The sequence below is a fragment of the Rutilus rutilus genome (genome assembly GCF_951802725.1).
Source record: "Rutilus rutilus genome assembly, chromosome: 9".
In the NCBI taxonomy this organism is placed as follows: domain Eukaryota; kingdom Metazoa; phylum Chordata; class Actinopteri; order Cypriniformes; family Leuciscidae; genus Rutilus; species Rutilus rutilus.
The window spans coordinates 34325202-34345366 of NC_140223.1; the positions used below are offsets into that span (position 1 = coordinate 34325202).

The 20165-nt window shown below is 39.8% G+C and overlaps 1 protein-coding gene across 1 annotated transcript; it reads right to left on the reverse strand.

Moving 5' to 3' along the window:
* Positions 1-2594: 2594 nt before the first annotated feature.
* Positions 2595-3512, reverse strand: LOC311297120 (olfactory receptor 6N2-like; the record flags this gene model as incomplete). The annotated part of the gene is made up of 1 exon (XM_084419250.1): positions 2595-3512. The coding sequence occupies one exon, from the start codon at positions 3510-3512 to the stop codon at positions 2595-2597; it is 918 nt and encodes a 305-aa protein (XP_084275376.1).
* Positions 3513-20165: the final 16653 nt, after the last annotated feature.

A 20165-nucleotide genomic window follows, 5' to 3' on the forward strand; every position in this document is an offset into this window, starting at 1 on the left:
GCGGGGAATTTTACAAGCCAGACTAAATAATACATTATGGCCCAGTTTCACAGACAAGGCTTAGATTAGTTACATTTAGAAATTTAAGTACACTGTTAGACCTTACCAGGTTTTTTTTACAGTAAAATTTACTGTTAATTGTACAGTTCTTTACTGTAATCTACAGTATATTACTGTAAAAATGCACTAAAACTCGAGTTAACTAATTTCATTTGCAGAAACCGACTGTCTTAAATTGACCAACTGTCATTTAAATGTATTAACTAAAATTTATAATGCATTAACAACATGAACAAAGTATTACTGTGAACTTATTTCATTTGAAACCACAAAAAAAACTTTTGTAAATAAAGAGATTTCCACTGGACCAATAACTACACAGTCACCGCCTTTTAAATAAAACAACATGCAGAATATTATCAATGTTTTGTAGATCTTCTCCTGGACTGAAGCACAGGCTCTACTCTTCAGCACAATGGTGACCCAAAAAACAAGATTTTACAGTAAACTATTATATATACCTGTTTTATAATTTACAGTTTATTACTGTTAAAATACATTTCGTGGGTGTGTCTTTTTTTCTTACACTGTTAACCCTTTCAACCCCACAGGAAAATCCACACTACAAAGAGTAAAAAGTAACATTGACGCAGTGTTGCAGTGAGATAATTTAGTGAATATGTAAGTGATTGTTGAGCATTAGTGATGAACACCTGCTGTTAACAAGCAGAATCACTGAAGGAAAGCGGAACACAAGAACAGAAAATAGAGAAACACAAGAACTACAACTGATTTCCATCCATTACACATTATTACACTTATTATTAACCAGTATGACTTTATTTATGTCATACATCTACAGAAGTTATTATTGAGATGTTTAATTGAAAATGTTTGGTTTAAGTCACCATTATAGAGATCAGTGCTTGCTTTAGTTGGGATGCTGATGCTAAAACATTAGTTTTTCTTTTGCTGCTTGAGCTGTGTTTTTGCAAGTCACACTTGTGCATACACACACAGTTTCTGGATGATTGTGGTTATAATGATTATGATGACAAAATCAACATATTGCCTGTTCATTCACTAAGGATTTCATTCTCACTCATTCAGATTTTAATCCTCAATCAAAAGTGTTACATTAGCACCATAAATTAACCACCATAATACACCACACCGTAATAAATTTCAATTACTTTTTGTTTTAACACATCATGCATAAACCAAAAAAACAGAGCTACACTGTCTTTCAGAAACACAGCGATATCACAATTTAACACATGAATCTCAACAATGGTGGCAATATTTATTTTTTTATTCATGCAGCAGTGCATGCTGGGAGTTTTATATTATCCTGGAACCCAGCATGCATTGCGACATGAAACTTTTGATTGTCACCATTGTTGAGATTCATATGCTGATTGTTGATGTCTGTGTGCGTCTGAGTCAAGCAGGAGTTAAAAAAAAAATTTGCACTATATAATTACAATATTCTTGAGAAGACCTGATTAAAGAAATATTGATTTCATGTTGTCAACAGATATATGCTAACTATGAAATACCCATAAATTAAAAGATATATACAGGAAAGATCAGAGAACCAGACATGTCCAAGATGATTGTGCCATCATCACAAAAGCCAAAAATACCTGACCAACTTCTTCTTGACTTTTTCTTGCCACAACAAATGTGCTTTATAAACTCGCTGTTACAGCAGTCAGAGAGAAATAAATGGTAAGAAGTCAAGGGTCAAGAGACCAACTAAAGCAAATACTGATCTCCATCATGGTGACAAGAAACTTTATTATTAACTAAATCTCTGTTAATTCTCAACAAGAACTTTTTTACATGTATGAAAGTAATAATGTTAAACTGGTTTGTAAACTGGTTTCACACTCAGTGTTGGTGGAAGTCAGTTGTAGTTTTTGTGTTTCTCTTTTTTCTGTTCTTGTTTGTCTCTCTCTTTCAGTGATTCTGCTTATCAGGTGTTCATCAGTTTCTCAATTCACTCACTTCTTTTCATTCAAGGGGACTATATTAGTGAACTAATGTAGGGAATAGTGAATGAGGGTATAGGGTGTGATTTGGAACACAGCCTCTGAGTGTTGATTTTGAGCGCTGTTAATTCACAGTATATTCCTGTAGGCTAGTTTTGTTTTCTACAGTATATTGCTGTTTTAATGGAAAATGGTATGATATTGTCAGAATTTGGCCTTTTTTTACAGCAAGGGTTAACAGTGTAGCTTTTATAAATATGCCTTAGAAAAAAAAAAAAAAAAAAAAAACATTACTGGTGTGCATCTTGAGACAAAACAATGGCACTGACATATTTTAGGATATGTAAGTGCAAGTTGCTTTCAGTTCATACAGCTCAAACATGCATATTAGTCTGGGACTATGGGCCAAATATGTATACGCCTATAATAAATATAAAGTTGTGGTAAAGATTTACTGGCAGGTAAAAATGTACAGGCTTAAACTCATAACATGAAATGTATATCATTATAAAGCATGGCAAGAGATAATTTGATTAAACAATGATTTTGGGTTGAATATCATAAACATTCTGTGTAGTATCTATTACATCAAAAACACAGCTATTTGGATGCTTTTATAATGCACACAATTTTTTTGCGAATTTCAGGAAAATTCAAACCATAAACGAGAGGGTTCAGGATGGGTGGTATAATAAGAAACTCCAGTGAAAGAATAATCGACAGGCCTAGAGGGAGATCCAAAGTCGCGACCCGACTCAAAGTGACCTCACAAAAAAGAGCAATAGAGAAATTTAAAAGGATCACTATGTGTGGAATACAAGTTTGATATGCTTTTCTCCTGAACTCTGGTGAACTTTTTGAACAAATGGTAAGAATTCTAACATAGGAATATAATATACAACTTAAAGGCATGATAATAATTGTGGTCACTATGAAAAAGCCAAAAACATTAATAATAATAGTGTTTCCACAAGAAAGCTTGACAATTTCCCAGTTGTGACAATACACTTTCCACAGTTTGTTACCACACATAGTCAGTCTGGCATTTAAAATAGCAGTAACACCAACACAAAGCATTGGATAAATCCAGCTTATAGCTATTAAAACAGATAAAATCCTGGGAGTCATTATGCTGTTGTATTGTAAAGGTTTACAGATTGCTACATATCTGTCAAATGCCATTAACATTAATATTGTATTTTCATTTGATGCATATGAATAAATGACAAAAGCCTGTAAGAGGCATGCTTCACGGGACACCAAGTGTGTATCAGACAGCAAGTCTGTCAGTAACCTTGGGAAAAAAGCAGCTGTTCCAAACACAGAGTTGATGGACAAACATGAAATCAGAATGTACATGGGCAGGTGTAAAGTCCTTTCCAGATAAATTGCAAGAATTATAAAGGCATTAAAGAATATAATAGCACAGTATAGAACAATTCCCAAACTGAAGAAAGTATATTTTATGTACCCAATATTTTCAAACAACATCAAGTAAAAATGTGTTCCGTTTTCCATTTTTCGTTAAGCAAAGGATGGATTCATTGACCTGAGGATGAAAGAAGACACAGTTCACGTGATTTTTACCTAAAAAAAAAAAGATTGTTTGGTAACACTTTATTTTAGTGTCCTTGTTACATATGCTACATGGACTTAATATAGTAATAACTATAAATTATGCATAAGTACACACAACTAACCCTAAACATATTCTTAATCCTAACTCTAACCCTACAGTAAGTACATTTAGTTAATTCATAATACTCTGCACCACTGCATTGTAACAAGGACACCTTAAAATTTTACCTTAAAGTGTAACCAACTGTTTTCATGCTTATCAGCTTTGTATAATTGTAGCCACAATGTTTAATACATCATGTTAATATTAATTATTTAGTCAGTTTAACAATATACATGTACATGAAATTGCATTACCAGAAATACCTTCTGTGATACGATCTGACATTACCATCACTTTATCTTCAGAGAATGTGTGAATGTGCAGAGAGGGTCTAGCCTATCTGTGCTATGTTTAAGAAGACCTACGAGTCACCATACATGCTTTTTATAGCATAAAACAAGTCTCTGAAGACCTCTCTCCTGTGGCTTGATTTGCATAAACAGCCTTAAAGGAACACTCCACCGTTTTTCATATTAAACTACACTCTAAAAATGAATACGCTATATCTAATTAATAAAATTGTGGGAACAGATTACAAGCAATATTATTAATTAAATTTAACAAATTAGAATTAAGTAATAATTAATCAAATTAATTCCTTAAAAGTTAACCATTTAAAATGAGTAAAATGTACAAAAATGTTTTTTATTGTCAACATTGAAGACACCTGGTGTTAACAAGCAGAATCACTGAAGGAGAAAACCGTAATTTAAGTCACCATTATGGCGATCAGTGTTTGTTTTAGTTGGGCTCTTGACCTTAAATCATTGGCTTTAGATTTTGTTTAGCTGCTGTTCCTGAGTTATAACAGCCAGATGAACAAAAAGAAAAGGTGATCTGATGGTGTTGGCTATGTTTTAACATAATCATTATTTCACAATCATTTGATCTGAATCTCTGAACTCATATAGATCCCAATTTATTTGGGAACCTCATTTACCAATTTAGGTTTACTTAATAATAACAGCACTGTTCTTGCACAGCATAATATTTTGAACTTTTACAATGTAATCCAAAGATTTCTTAAACGTGTCTCATATACAAAAAATATTTTTTGTTTGTTTTGATTTAGTTTTTAGACACACAGACATCAATAATCAGCCTGTGAATCTCAACAATGGTGACAATTATAAAGCATGTTGCAGTGCATGCTGGGTGCCACCAATCAAAACTCATTCATGGCTCCCATCATACATTGCTGCATGAATAAATAATGAGCTTATGATCAGATGTGATCTGTTTGTCACCATTGCTGAGATTCATACGCAAATTCTTGATGTCTGTGTGTGCCTACATAAAACTTTTTTTTTCAATTGATTTTTCAATTGATTCATTTGACTTTCATTGAAAAGGCTAAAAATATTATGCTGTACAAGGACAGAGCTGCTATAATTAATAAAGTAAACCTAACTCAGAATTTGGGCTCTATATGAGTTCAGTGATTCAGGTTAAACGATTGTGAAATAATGATTATGTTAAAACACAACCAACACTATCAGATCACCTTTTCTCGTTGTTCATCTGGCTGTTATAACTCAGGTACAACAGCCAAACAAAATCTAAAGTAAATGATTTAAGGGTCAAGAGCCCAACTAAAACAAACACCGATCACCATAATGGTGACTTAAAATTATGGTTTTCTCCTTCAGTGATTCTTCTTGTTAACATCAGGTGTCTTCAATGTTGGCAATAAAAAAAAATAAAAAAAAATTTGTTGTAAATTTTACTCATTTTAAATGGTTAACTTTTACGGAATTAATTTGATTAATTATTACTCAATTCTAATTTGTTAAATTTAATTAATAATATTGCTTGTAATCTGTTGCCACAATTTTATTGATTAGATATACCGTATTCATTTTTACAGTGTATGTTATTCCCTTAACTACACTCTAAAAAGAGATGTGTTAAAAATGACACGTTGTGTCACTTTTAACACATGTAGTGAGTGTGCTCAGGGACAACACATGTTGTGTCAAATTTAACACAATAAATGTGTGTGTAAGTCATTTTAACACACAAATTGTGTCATTTTAAAAAATAAAGCCAAAGGGCCAGATGCAAAAATATTAACCGTTTAATCAATAGTCGAGTACAGAATGCATGTGCACACAAAGTACAACACAATGTTTCAAGCTCAATGACCTGTAGACAGACTCACGGTACTGGACATTATTCAGTTATTCACGCTTCAACCCCTAAATGATAATGCTGCTTTTGACAAAAGTTCATGAAGAGATAACAGTTCACCGAGTTTGCACTTTGAATTTAATTAAAATGTAGCAACTAACAAAATATTGTTGTAATGCAAAGCAGATGATCCATTGCAGGTGATCTAAATTAGCGTCATCCTCCCCGTGCTAAAACCCCCTTCGAGTCTCTAGGGGATTTAATTAACTTACTGGAATCCTCATACACAAACACCCTCTATTCTCTTGAACTGCGACATTCAGAGCAAATGGCGTTTACCCCCTCTCCATTTGTGTAATCATTGATTTCTGATCAGAGAACACAGATCTGTTTTCCCTGGGTAAACAGATCAGCATCCTGTCTTATCAAGATACTGAAACATATGGCCCGCAAGACGCCACTCTGGCGGCCACCCCGCTGACATTTCCCCTATCACTCAACGCCTCAGAACAAGACAACATTGTTAACAGATGTTCGACCATGTACCCTGGTTAATGTCATCAATTCAAGAAGATACGCACATACCTACACTCTCCCCCGAGGGGGTTGGGGGACAAAAGTTCGCCACGCGGTTCAAACGTTTGAATGACTCTGCATACACACACACATGCGCACATACATACAAACCTCGGAAGGACAAAAGTTCGCCACGCGGTGCGAACTGCGAATGAACTTTAGACACACACACAAAACACAGAGACACTCTCATCCCTGGACTTTGTGGTCAAAAAAATCACCCTTTGTCAATGTATTGTTGAAATGTATTTGTGCTGTCACTGTGTCTCATGGTCCCCATACGGCAGACCGATATAACTAAGTTTTATTGTATAATCAAAAGTGAAATGCTTATTATTAGAAAGAATCATGTAACTCCTTGTTATTAACTGCCAGAATCACGATCAGTGGTACCGTTGTGTTCAAGAAAAACCAACGGTGTTGAATTCTTAACTCAAAGTATGAAATTATGCATTCTTTCATTTATACCAAGTTACAAGGTTTATGAACAAAGTTTATTCCTTTCGGACCTTGACCTAAAAGGGCGTGTACTTAGCGAACAAAGAAAGCTTTGGCGCCACAAGGCCGTCTAAAATGATTGGACTAGGCACGCAAGGAAGGCGTGGCTGGTTTCCTTCATAACACAGAACCACGCTCTATTCTTCGCAGTTCGCCAGAGAGAGAAACCCGCCTCCTTCCTCCTTCGGAACCTTTTTTGTTTTATTTTCGTTTTTATTCTAAGTCTTTCTTTTCTTGATACTCTACTTCAGTTTGATATTTTCCTTAAAACACCAACGAAACCAACTTAAGACTAAATCACCTTTGGCTAAGTTTGCGCACGCTCTGAGTTACCATCTCATTGACTCCGCCTTGAAGACGCATTCGACCACGTGGCTCCAGACTCCTTTATCCAACACACCCACACGAGAGGACAAAAACAAGTAAAGTACAAATTTTGAATTTGCAATCCGGAAAGAACTGCTGTTTAACTTTGTCTAGAAATTGCTAAGCCTTTGGGGTCTCTTTTGAGGAAAACTGTTGAAATATCTACTTGATCTTTTGTCTTTGAATCTCTCTCAAACTTACACTCACACCCACACGCACGTTTTCTCAAACTTACACTCACACACACACATACGTTTTCTCAAACTTACACTCACACACACACGCACGTTTTCTCAAACTTACACTCACACACACACACACACACACGTGCTCCTAAACCCACACACGCTCTCACTCTTTTACGCACACACCAAATCCTCTAATGCTGGGTACACACCAAAAGATAATCGGGCTGATTTTGGGCCGATTTCCCCCCTTCCGACAATCCTAGCTATGTCCCGATTATCTTGATGGTTTAACAGATTATTTTATCAGATTTTCCCTTGGTGTGAGGTGTGTTAAGAGTGTCCGAACCTGCTCGGAAGAACGTCGGAGCCGCTCCGATCGCGAATCGCAAATATTAAACATGTTTAATATTTACGATCAGAAATCCTGATGTGTGGGGGGAACCCCGAGGACAAACGCGCGCTCGCTCTGGAGATTATCACGTGAAACAAAACAATATCCAATCAGAAAGCGAGATGATGGAAGACACGGTCATTCTCACACACACACACACACACACACACACACACACACTTGCAGGAAGCTTAATGTTAAGATTTAGTATTCATAAGTATAAATTTCGAGGAAACAAGCCTTTGTTTTTCATTTTAAGTGCAGAAATTTTACAATACCTAAACACAATTGGGTTTGAAAAATAAGAAAGCTGCAAAGTGCGTTTCAATCTGTAAACATTTTCAAATTTTTGTTTAACTTTTAAGTTTGTCACTGTTTATGTATATGTCTTTTTATGTTTGTTTATCGGCTTTACTCTTTGTACCCCCCTGACTGTAATTGTAATTCTTAAAAAAAAAAAAAAAAAAAAAAGAAGAAGCTGAGTGTTAAGGGTTCAGTGAGGTTCTATAGAGGGATTAAATAACTTTTTCTAAAGAGACAATAAATCCAATAAAGAATAAATAAAGACAATAAAGAATGAATATATTTCTGTATAAAAGGTTATATACAATGGTAGGTACAATGGTTTTTTCACGTGAATTTTCTGTGAAAATCATTCCAAACACTATCGCAATTTCTTCCTGCATGTTGTCCGTCATGCTTATTCTGAAGTCTCACGATATTTTGCGAGATTTCCTGTGTTCATAGTCAAGACCCTGGTTGAAAATCTGTTTGTGTGTGGTGTGCTGTCTTTGTCACATCATGGCACACCACACACTATAGGAGCAAAACGCTTAAATCTAGGATTTTTTGTCCTCATGTTTGTGGTCTGTCACATTTTGAAAATCTTATAAGATGTCAAAAATCTTTTGGTGTGTACCCAGCATAACTCTCTCTCTCTCTCTCTCTCTCCCTCTCACTCTCAAAATCCTCTCATACTCTTCTTTTATTTTATTTCTTGTTGCGATCGTGTTATATTGTTTGTTTTGTTTGTTATGCATATTTACTCCTGCGTGTTTTTGATTAGTACATGTAATCTTTAGCTTGTTTTATATTAAATTCCATAATCTTTTGAATTAAAGGGTTAGTTCACCCAAAAATGAAAATTCTGTCAGTAATTACTCACCCTCATGTTGTTCCAACCCCGTAAGACCTTCGTTCATCTTCGGAACACAAATTAAGATATTTTTGATTAAATCTTAAAGTTGTCTAACTCCTCCATAGGCTTCTAAGGAACCGAAACTTGCTGGCCCAGAAAATGTATTAAAGACATCGTTAATATAGTCCAAGTGACTCCAGTGGCTCAATCTTAAGTTTATAAAGCGACGAGAATACTTTTTGTGCGCAAAAACAAACAAAAATAACGACTTTATTCCACTATTTATTTCCTTCTCTCTGGACCTCTAGTTGGTTCGCGTAGTGTTTTTGCGCAGCGCGTCTGTGTTACACGTCACCACGTAGGCTCACTATTGGCCGACGCTTGTCATGTGTGATACGTGGTGACGTGCAACACAGACGCGCTACGCTTAAACACTACGCAAAAAGACCCGAGGCCCAGAGAGAAGGAAATGAAAAGTGGAATAAAGTCGTTATTTTTGTTTGTTTTTGCGCACAAAAAGTATTCTCGTCGCTTTATAAACTTAAGATTGAGCCACTGGAGTCACTTGGACTATATTAACGATGTCTTTAATACATTTTTTGGGCCAGCAAGTTTCGGTCTGCTCACAACCGGCTGGACGGCTACTTCCAGCCAGCGCCCTTTCTTCCTGAGCTTCATGAAGAAGTCGCTAAGTCTTGGGGCTCCCCTTTTTCTGACAGGACACGATCCTCTGTTTCTTTGGCGTTCTCCGCTGTCGATGACGCAAAGAACAGAGGCTACCACTCCCTGCCGCCAGTCGAAGAGGCTATTGCAGCGCACTTATGCCCGCCCTCCGCTGGACGGCGTGCTAAGATGGCGCTGCCCTCAAAAGCCTGCCGCACGACATCAGCCCTGCTCCACCGCGCTTTCTCCGCCGCCGGGCAGGCCGCGTCAGCGTTGCACACCATGGCCACGCTCCAGATATACCAGGCCGATCTCCTCCGCAAGCTGGATGAGAAAGGACCTGCAATCTGCGTGCCGGACCTGAGAAGCGCTACAGACTTCGCTCTCTGCGCTACCAAGTCAGCGGCACAGGCCATTGGACGGAGCATGGCCTCGCTCACCGTGTCTGAAAGACATCTGTGGCTGACGCTCTCGGACATGTCTGCGTCAGAGCGCACCGCGTTCCTCGACGCGCCGCTTTCCCCTGCCGGCCTCTTCGGAACCTCGGTCAAAGATTTCGCCGATAGGTTCGCTGAGGTGCAGAAAGCGACCCAGGCCATGAAGCACTTCCTCCCGAAGCGCTCCAGTTCTGCAGCAGGCCGTGCGAAACCGTCTGCTCAGAGCTCACAGCCTAAGCCTCCGTCCACTGCCTCCTCTTCACAACGCCGCCAGACCCAGAGCTCGAGACCGCGCTCTCGCTCATCCAGCCGCCGCCCCGCCCCGCGTGGCCCGTGGCCAAAGGTTGCGTTGAAGCCAGAGGCCCCGAAATCGGCCGACGGTGTTTCATGTGTAGAAAAAATGGCCACTACTCAGTGCCCATTCCTACACACAAGCACAGCCCTTCATACAGGGCTCGCGCACATAAAATCGTCTCAGATCGATTGCGCATTAAACGTAGCAAACGTGCCCACTACCCAGTGCCCACAAACGCTACTTCCCACGTCTCACGGTCTCTGTAAATACGAGACCAGTATGCATACGCTCTGCTCACGCGAGCAATGCTGTAAAAGTGGTGTATGTGCCCGCTGCTCTGCGCCCACGCCCACACACAGACATGGAATTAGCCCAGCCCTCCCCCTCTCAGTTAAACACTACAGAGGAGTCGAGCCCGCTGTTATCAGCGCGCCCCCTGCCTCAGATGTCATGAGCGCGACGCTTATGTCACAGCACACCGAAGCCGCTGTATCGCGAGCCGATCAGAGCGTGCTTCGCATCCAGCCCCTAGCTACTCGCGCACTTGCGTGGGAAAAGCTTCCCGGGGTTTCGAGATGGGTGCTGAACATCATAAAAGAAGGCTATTCGCTGCAGTTTCGCCGGAGTCCGCGCCGCTACATAGCGCGCGTCGAGACCACGGTAGAATCGAAAGTAGCTCATCTACTTCGAGCCGAGATTCTGAAACTGTTGAGCAAAGGGGCTATAGAACCCCTATCTCAAGCTCAAAGCGAAGGGGGGCTTTACAGCAGATACTTCCTGGTGCCCAAGAAAGACGGGGGTCTCAGACCCATATTAGATCTGCGGCAGCTGAACAGAGCGCTTGTGAAGCGCCAGTTCAGGATGCTCACGACCGGAAAAATCCTCGCGCATGTCCGCCGAGGGGACTGGTTTGTGTCAATAGATCTAAAGGACGCGTATTTTCAAATACAGATAGCGTCACGTCACAGGCGATTTTTGAGATTCGCCTTTGAGGGCCAGGCATATCAGTACACAGTCCTGCCTTTCGGCTTGTCCCTGGCACCCCGTACATTTACGAAGTGCATGGACGCAGCGCTCGCACCCCTCAGACTGCGGGGCATACGAGTGCTGAACTATTTGGACGACTGGCTGATTCTAGCCCAATCTCACTCGGAGCTCGTGGAGCACAGGACCATTTTACTCGATCACCTCGAGAATCTCGGTCTCGCAGTGAACTGGGAAAAGAGCTCGCTATTCCCCAGACAGATTATATCTTTTCTGGGAATAGAGCTGAACTCGCTGCTAATGACAGCACGCCTGTCATCTCAGCACACACTGGACATTCGGCGCGCAGCCGGCTCGTTCCGCTGCGGCGCGATAGTCCCTCTCAAGACATTTCAAAGGATGCTAGGTCTGATGGCCTCAGCATCATCAGTTCTCCAGTTGGGCCTTCTGCGCATGCGCCCACTGCAGTTCTGGCTCAAAAAGAGAGTGCCACGCACAGCGTGGGCCTCCGGTCGGCTTCGCTTCAAGGTCAATCAAGCGTGCATTGCAGCTCTGAAACCTTGGGAGGCAAAAGACTGGTACCAATCAGGTGTAAGCCTGGGGACTTCCTTGAGAGTGACGGTGGTGTCCACGGACGCATCCACCTCGGGATGGGGAGCGCTGCTCGAGGGCAGACCGCTTTTTGGCCAATGGTCAAAGCAGGAGAAGCTCTTACATATCAACTGCCTCGAAATGTTGGCAGTGAGCAAGGCGCTGACGCGCTTTTGTCCCCTGATAAGGGGACACCACGTGCTAATACGTTCAGACAACGTCTCAGTGGTGTCCTACATAAATCGCCAGGGCGGCCTCAGGTCCCTGACTCTGTACAGGCTAACCAGGCGCCTCCTGTTATGGGCTCGCAGCAACCTGCTCTCGCTGAGAGCAGCGCACGTGCCAGAGCTCCTAAATATAGGGCCAGACAGACTGTCCAGGAACCAGGTTCCGACAGGAGAATGGTCTTTGCACCCACAGACAGTCCAGCTGCTGTGGAGGAAATTCGGCAGAGCGGAAGTAGACCTGTTCGCGTCTCAAGAAAACGCTCACTGTCCAGAATTTTTCTCGAAGAGCAAGGACGCGCTGACCCACGAGTGGCCTCGCCGTCCTCTCTACGCTTTTCCCCCCGTCTCCCTCCTGACACAGGTGGTAGAACGGGTCAGGGAAGAAAGATGCTCAGTGCTGCTTGTAGCCCCACTTTGGATGAGCCAACCTTGGTTCCCAATTGTGATGCAGTTAGCAAGCACCGCCCCGTGGCCAGTGCCTCTGAGGAGGGATCTCCTCTCTCAAGCCAACGGCTCGATCTGGCATCCTCACCCAGAGCTGTGGTCCCTTCATGTGTGTTTAACACATTGTGTGTTAAAAATATACACAACATGTGTCAAAATACCATCAACACATGCTGTTTGTTGTTTTTTAACACATCTCTTTTTAGAGTGTAAGACGAGTTGATACATATCTCTCTCGTCTCAGTGCGTGCAATCAATCGCTCTGGCGCGCGAGATGAAGTTAGAAGCGACTAAACACCTCCACGTTTTCGGGTAAAAAGGATAACTATAATGTATGGCGGAATAGCACTTGGGAGCACTTCGACTCGGCGCAGTAAAAAGTCACGCCTGAAAAATCCTCCCCCTCTCACTTCTGTCATTAGAACCAACGTGACTTTTTACTGCGCCGAGTCGAAGTGCTCCCAAGTGCTATTCCGCCATACATTATAGTTATCCTTTTTACCCGCTTAGAAAAGCGCCACGTTTTATTTTGTGTCACCATACTTGGTCGTGTAACTACTCGTGTAACTGTATTTAAATAGGGAAAACGTGGAGGTGTTTGGTTGCTTCTAACTTCATCTCGGTTTGGTCCCTAATGAATGAACTGGGCTAAGCTAAGTGCTATCAAAGTGTCGTCGCGCGCCAGAGCGATTGAGTGCACGCACTGAAACGAGAGAGGTATGTATCAACTCGTCCTAGTTAAGGGAATAACATAGTTTAATATGAAAAAACGGTGGAGTGTTCCTTTAACAAAACACATAAAAAATGTGGCACAGTGGGTAAAAATCTTGTAACTAAAAACTCACTCTGATAACCGCAAGCTATTGAACACTTTGCTTCAAATGACATACTTTGAAGTCTGAAGATGTAAGAATGTAACACCACAACTTGTGTTGGCTGAAAATGTGCAGTCTGGTCGGCAAACACAGACACAACTAATGAGGTTGTGAGTCTTTGGGAAGGTATTTTAGTTGAAAATACATTTTTACATAATATGTGAAGTGTCAGTGGGAATATGGTACTATAGAACTAGATTCATACACCAGTTGTGTTTGACTTTTAAATGGCAAAGGGTATGTCTTACCACAACCTTCACCAGCAGGTGGTGATATTGATCTGTGTATAATTTAGTAGTATGTGGCATGTGAACCTCTCCTAATATTATGATTATAGTGTTGAATGGTATATGCTTGAAATCATGTGGAAGTTCTCAGTTACTGAAACTGATTTATGTTAATCTGTTCTGTGATAGTTTTCATTCTTCATGCATTTAAGTATGTTTTTGTCTTATTCGTTTTTATATTATTTGTGTCTATTTATTCCAATCATATGCATATGTAAAAAGTGTTACAAGCATGAGCACGAGAGCTGCACAAGAAAGAGATGTGGAACATAAGAAAGAGGTCAGCAGCACTGACAACACTGTAATACTTTTTTCCCTCTTTTTTTCCCTTCTTCTTAGGAAGAAGGATGGCCTCCCACTTAGGAGAAGACAGACATGCCTTGATGCAGGTCAATGGCCCAGTTGTTTGGGTGGACATACTGAAGAGCCAATTGAATTGACTCTATTTCTGCCACATTCAGGGACATCTTCATTGCTGCTTCAATGCCAATTACCTGAATTTGACACTTCATACTTATACTCAAAATGACAAAAGGGACAACAGAGCAACATGGCTACAGGGGTGCAATAACAAACACGCAGGGCCGTACCCACCATTGAAATCCCCGAGGTCCAGACCTCTAGCTGTATTTTCATACTGGTCTGTATGCGCGAATATGCGCGAATCAGCGCGATAAATATTCGTGCCGGGTTGCGCCTATAGACGATATCATATCCAGAGATATTGTCAAAACAAGCATCAGCTATCAATATCAAGATGATTTAGCATTTCCAATTTATGTATTAAATTATTATTAGTATTATTGTATATTATTATTAGGCCTATTATTATTATTAGGGAAGGCCTAGGCTACTTTTATTATTAAAGTGATAGGCTGTTAAATTGCCACGCAATCATTTCATAGCGCATCACCGCAAAACCAACGCGCTGTGAGGATAATAAAATATCACACAGAAGCTTACTCCTCCTCATTGAAAATTGTCTTAAACATTTAGGTCGATTACAATGAATTATAGGCATATAATTAATTATTAACCGTATATAATATGTCCGAACACAAACAGCTTGCCTTTATTTCAAAAACATTGTTTAACAAATTAATAAAAGAGGCAAAGTGTACATCGCAGGTGGCTTGGAAGAAGTGGGTAATGGTTAATCCATTTTGCAACACAAACTGGAGGTAAGCAACAATAATTTGTAGCTAGTTTGAACTACAGAACTTAAAGATCTCCCTCTTTTTTTTTTTTTTTTTTTTGCTGCAGATGAAATGGTTAAACTTCTGTTTTGCAGTGAGGGAAAAACACTGAGTTTAGGGCAATCGGTTCGTATCTCTGCTTCAACTGCGCGATATAGTCACGAGGAGCGACCAAAATTTCTAACATGCCAGAAATTCATCCGACCATCCGATTGCCGGTCGGGAGAGGTTAATCGCCTCCCGTTTCCCCCTGTACACTGCACGACAAAGCTGAAAATTAGCCCGACCCGAAAGAGAGTCGCACGAGTCAGAATTCGGCTCAAAATCGGAGGAAAATCGCACAGTGTATGCCCGCCTTAAACCACCAGGAATCAGCGGTGAGAAGTAGTAAGGTACACAGGTGAATGTTTATTTTAGTACACTTCACCAAAACCACACTGTAAAGCAGTAAACCTTGAGATTATTACTTGTTACATTTGTAACCGCACTGGGTAGCACATTAACATTAGCTCAAATGATCTATAGGGAATTTTAATAATTAATCATGAATATGATTAATATATTGCATATTACAGTTACATTAAATTATCGAAGTTGAAAATAGATCGATTGTATGTATGAATAATCAATCACAACGAATTATAATTCCTTATTCATATATCAATAGCCTTATTTCAGATCGATTTTATGAGATAACCCTTAATGGAAATTAATGTAATTATCAAACAGTTGTTTGTCCAGCAAAACGGCCATAAGATTAACTTATCAACTTCTCAATAAAGTTATCACTTCTTATAATTTCAGGAAGAATAGTTTCTGGCCATGAAACTATTATCCTGTCCTTATAAAATTTAGGTTACTGAAAAGTAACAAATCAGCTTTGTAGCTTAAGATCGAACATTTCATTGACTCGTAATATGGGCATTTAAGACAGATGCAATCAAGGATATATGGAATTTTAATAATTTAACTAATAATACATCGAACCACAATTCACACAGAATATATGTATGTATACAGAACACGTAAACAAATACAAGACTAAAGTGTAACCTTTGAGAGAGACAACAAGAAATCACATCAATCAAATCAAATCAATAATCAATACTTGCATATGGTTCTCTTTGTATTTGCTGAGGAAAGAAGGCGAGTGTTTCGTTCTTCTGGTCGTGTTCTCTCGTGTCTTCCGGGGCGAGCAGACTCGCGGGAAGATTTAAAGGTTCACCGAACGTGAAGTTACCAAAGAAACAATTCAGAGTTCATCTCCCTCGTGGAGGGAGAGGCAAATATGAAAATAAAACTTAGTAAAGAAAAGAAAAACGGAGATGAGCTCCCGAAGGAGCCATGGAACCAGAAATTCTCTCAGACGAAGTGCTCGAAGAGAAGCTGAGCGTGGTCGCGGGAATTTCAAAAGAGTCTTTTTCTTTGAGTTGAAGTTGCCGGCTAAGTTCGCTTCACTGAACGTAGGGAGAGTCCGAAGACGAAAATAAAGAAAAGACTTAAAGAAAAATAAAAGAGAAACGGAGAAAAGCTCCCGAAGAAGCCATGGATCTTGAAAACCTCTCACAGGAAAAGTGCTCACCGAGAAACTTCGGTGTCAGTCTCTTATGGAGAAGATGGGTTCACGCCTACTCTGCGTACGCGGACCAATCATCTTAGAGCATCTCGGGTGGGAAGATGTTTCTTTGTCTTGTCAGAAGAACTTCTTTGCATAGTTTATGATGGTATAAAATTTCGTCATTTCTACCCAGAAAGATTGTACACATAGAACAATACATTTTACTGTAATCTCCTATGTATGAGTGGTTCAGTCAAAACAAGACGGTTAAACAGATACCAAGAATGAATTATAAAACAGCTAAGGATATAAAGTTACAATCACATGCACGTATAGAAGCATTTAAAAGTTCGTTCCTTCAAATAAACGTCATAAACGAAGTGAATATAACCTAGGAAACACACAGGAATATATGAAAAATGACATGCTTATATTCTAAGTTTAATGTTCAAAGTTTGTGTATGTGTGTGTGTGTGTGTGTGTGTGTGTGTGTGTGTGTGTGTGTGTGTGTGTGTGTGTGTGTGTGTGTGTGTGTGTGTGTTGGAATGTTGCGCTCCCCGTTATCTCTCTTGCAGAGGAGTTGGATGAGCTGCTGAAACATTATGACGTCCTAGTCCGAGTTCGGGTTACAAGACAATATTGGGGAACATTCTTTCAATAAACACTTAGAATTCAAAACTACACATTAGAAAACCACACCTCTATTATTAAGGCAAAACTAATCACACATGCATATAGGAATGTACATACATTAAAAAGGATATTTCTATCCTAAGTTACACCCAAAAGATGTTTCTTTGTGTGTGGGTGTATGTGTGTGTGTGGCGTGTGTGGAGATCTCCTGGCCACCTGGGTCTCTTTGGTGCAGAGAGAAGGGGGGTTTGGAATGTAGAACGTTGTTCTGGAGTGTGTCTAGGGTGCTATGAAGTCTCAGGGGAGCCGTAAAAGTTGCCACAAGGCAGACATAGCGGCTCCAGGGCTATGAGTTACATTTACAGGTTAAACGTTAAAAGTTTTCCCAAACTTTATAATGACAAGGCTTCTGGAGTTTTGTGTGCAGGGAAAACAGAATCATGATTATTGCACATTCGTTACACATTAGAACAAAATAAATGAATTTGAGAACATTGCCTATACAACCAAATTAACGATAACTTACATATTTTCTAATTTCACTAAAAAATTTCATTTAGTTTCGAGAACATTTTTTATAAAACATGGACCATAATTAAAAGGGCCTATTTCTGCTATAGTAGGCTCATTTTGTAAATTGAAGCAACTACTATACGCACAAACTGGGTGCCGGTGTGATGACGTATATGCTCGGCCAGATTCGGCTCAAAGTCGTGCATCTTCGGATGTGGAGCCGCGTGCGCAGTTACAAAATCTGCCGTGCACACCGCCAAACGAAATGGGCCCTTGCGCACCTTCACGCTTGTGCGGATGCGGCGAGTATAAACCAAGCTTAAGGCTTCAGAACTGCAGCTGATAGAATGTGTGCTGTAGCATGATACATATTTCTTCAAAAGCAGATCGTGGAGACATTAAATCATCCACGATCAAAAATCGTGATATCGCATAAGCACAAGTATAAAACGACTGTTATCATGTCTGAAAACAAACACAAGTAACAGAGTTTACAAAACTGTATCGCACGCGTGCTACAGTGGTACATTTATTCATCACACTGACCAATCTTTTCGTAGATATATGTCGCACTGTACAGCCCTGTACAGGACCCGTTTTAATGAACGTTTGGTGTAGGTCTACTAGGCATAGATATATCTGAACATCTTTGCCAAGTGCAAACCAGTACAGAAGTAATCAATAAATTATCGGGGAGGGTCATGCCTTTTTTCACAATCATTTTGGAGGGTCATAGAAAAATGTATTGCTGGCGAAGGGAGGGTCAAGTATATTTTGACTATAGATCTCAAAACTTCTCCGGTAGCCCCTTAAATAAAAAAAAAACGAACAGTCCCTAATAACAATTCCGGTCTCCCGCGAGAACTCCGGTCTCACGCACGCATGATCTTGCGTTATTTTCTTATCACTTCTCGCATGTGTTTGGATTTGAAATGTAGTTTGCGGACCAGACAGAGTTGTCTGTGATTCTTCCTATTGTAAAGCCATGCAATGTGAAACCCCCTGTCACCGATCCATCGTGCGATATGCAATCAGCAGCGACTGAATGCTACCCCAGATAGTCATGCAGTGTGAAAAGAACAGTGATCTGATGAGTTTGAAAATCGTGCAGTGTGAGCACTTTGACATTCATCACTGTTGAATCAGGATAGCTAATGTTTCGATAATGTTAGTGCGCTATGCTCATTATGCTCATTATTAATATACATTATTATTATGAAAATACCTCTTATGAAAGAACATCGGGTGTACGATATGTATTTCCTATTTCCATACCTCCCCAGCAGGCACAGTACGTCAATGTGACGTCAGGAAGACGTTGGACTCCAGCTAATCCAACGTCAGTCAGACGTCATATTTTGGTTGAAAATGAAAGTCAGGGTGACGTCTAAACCCAACGTTGTTTGGCGTTAAGCTCCAACGTCAGACAGATGTTGAATTTTGGTTGGAATAAGCACCGCAAAAAAATGCATGGCTGCACATTAAATCTGTGAAGATCTCAGCAGAGGAGGATTAAACAACTCCACAAACAGCATTACCAGCTTCACTTATTACTAACCAGATTTACTTTATTTAATTTCCGGTTTAATGAAATTAATAGTTGTATTTTAAAGTCACTGTGATGGTGGTTAGCGTTTGCTTTAGTTGGACCCTTGACCCTTGCCTTTTTAGTATAAAATTTTCTCTGGCTGCTATAATTGTGTGTTTATAAAGCATATTTATTGTAGCAAAAAAGCCTAGAGAAAATGAGATCAGGTGATGTTGGCTGTTTATTGATGATGAAATCATCATCATCATGTAATTGCCTGAATCCCTGATCTTATTCAGAGTCTAATGTTTTGATTATATTGGACTTGTGTTTTTAATGTTGTTTTATAATAGAAGCTATTTAATTTTACAGCATGAGAGCAATGTTGTTTATCAAATAATAGAAAGGATTTTAAAAACATTTAGTGCATTAAACTTTTTCCTCTACATTATTACTTAGCCATCAAGAATCAGTGTATGACTCTCAACAATGGTGACAATCAATGCTTAATGCTGCAGTGCATGCTGGGTACCACCAATCAAAACTCACCCATATCTCCCAGCATGCATTGCGGCATTACTAAATTATGCAGCTGGATTTTTTGTAGCTTGTTTTATGCTCAGAGTTGATCTGATTATCTGGATATTTTGTTTGATTGTCACCATTGTTGAGATTCATATGCTGTTTCTTGATGTCTGTGTGTGTCTAAGTAATGCCATAGATGAAAGGTTTTTGTGCACTAAATAGTTTTAAAAACCAAGTATATTTTTTGATAAACAACACTGCTAGATCTGCTGTAGAATCAAATGACTTCTATTATGAATAAAACAATATTAAAACCACAAGTCCTATATGATCAAAGCATTAGACACTGAATAAGATCAGGGATTCAGGCATTTACATGATGATATCATCGTCATCACCAATAAACAGCCAACATCACCTGATCTTATTTTCTCATGGCTTTTTTAG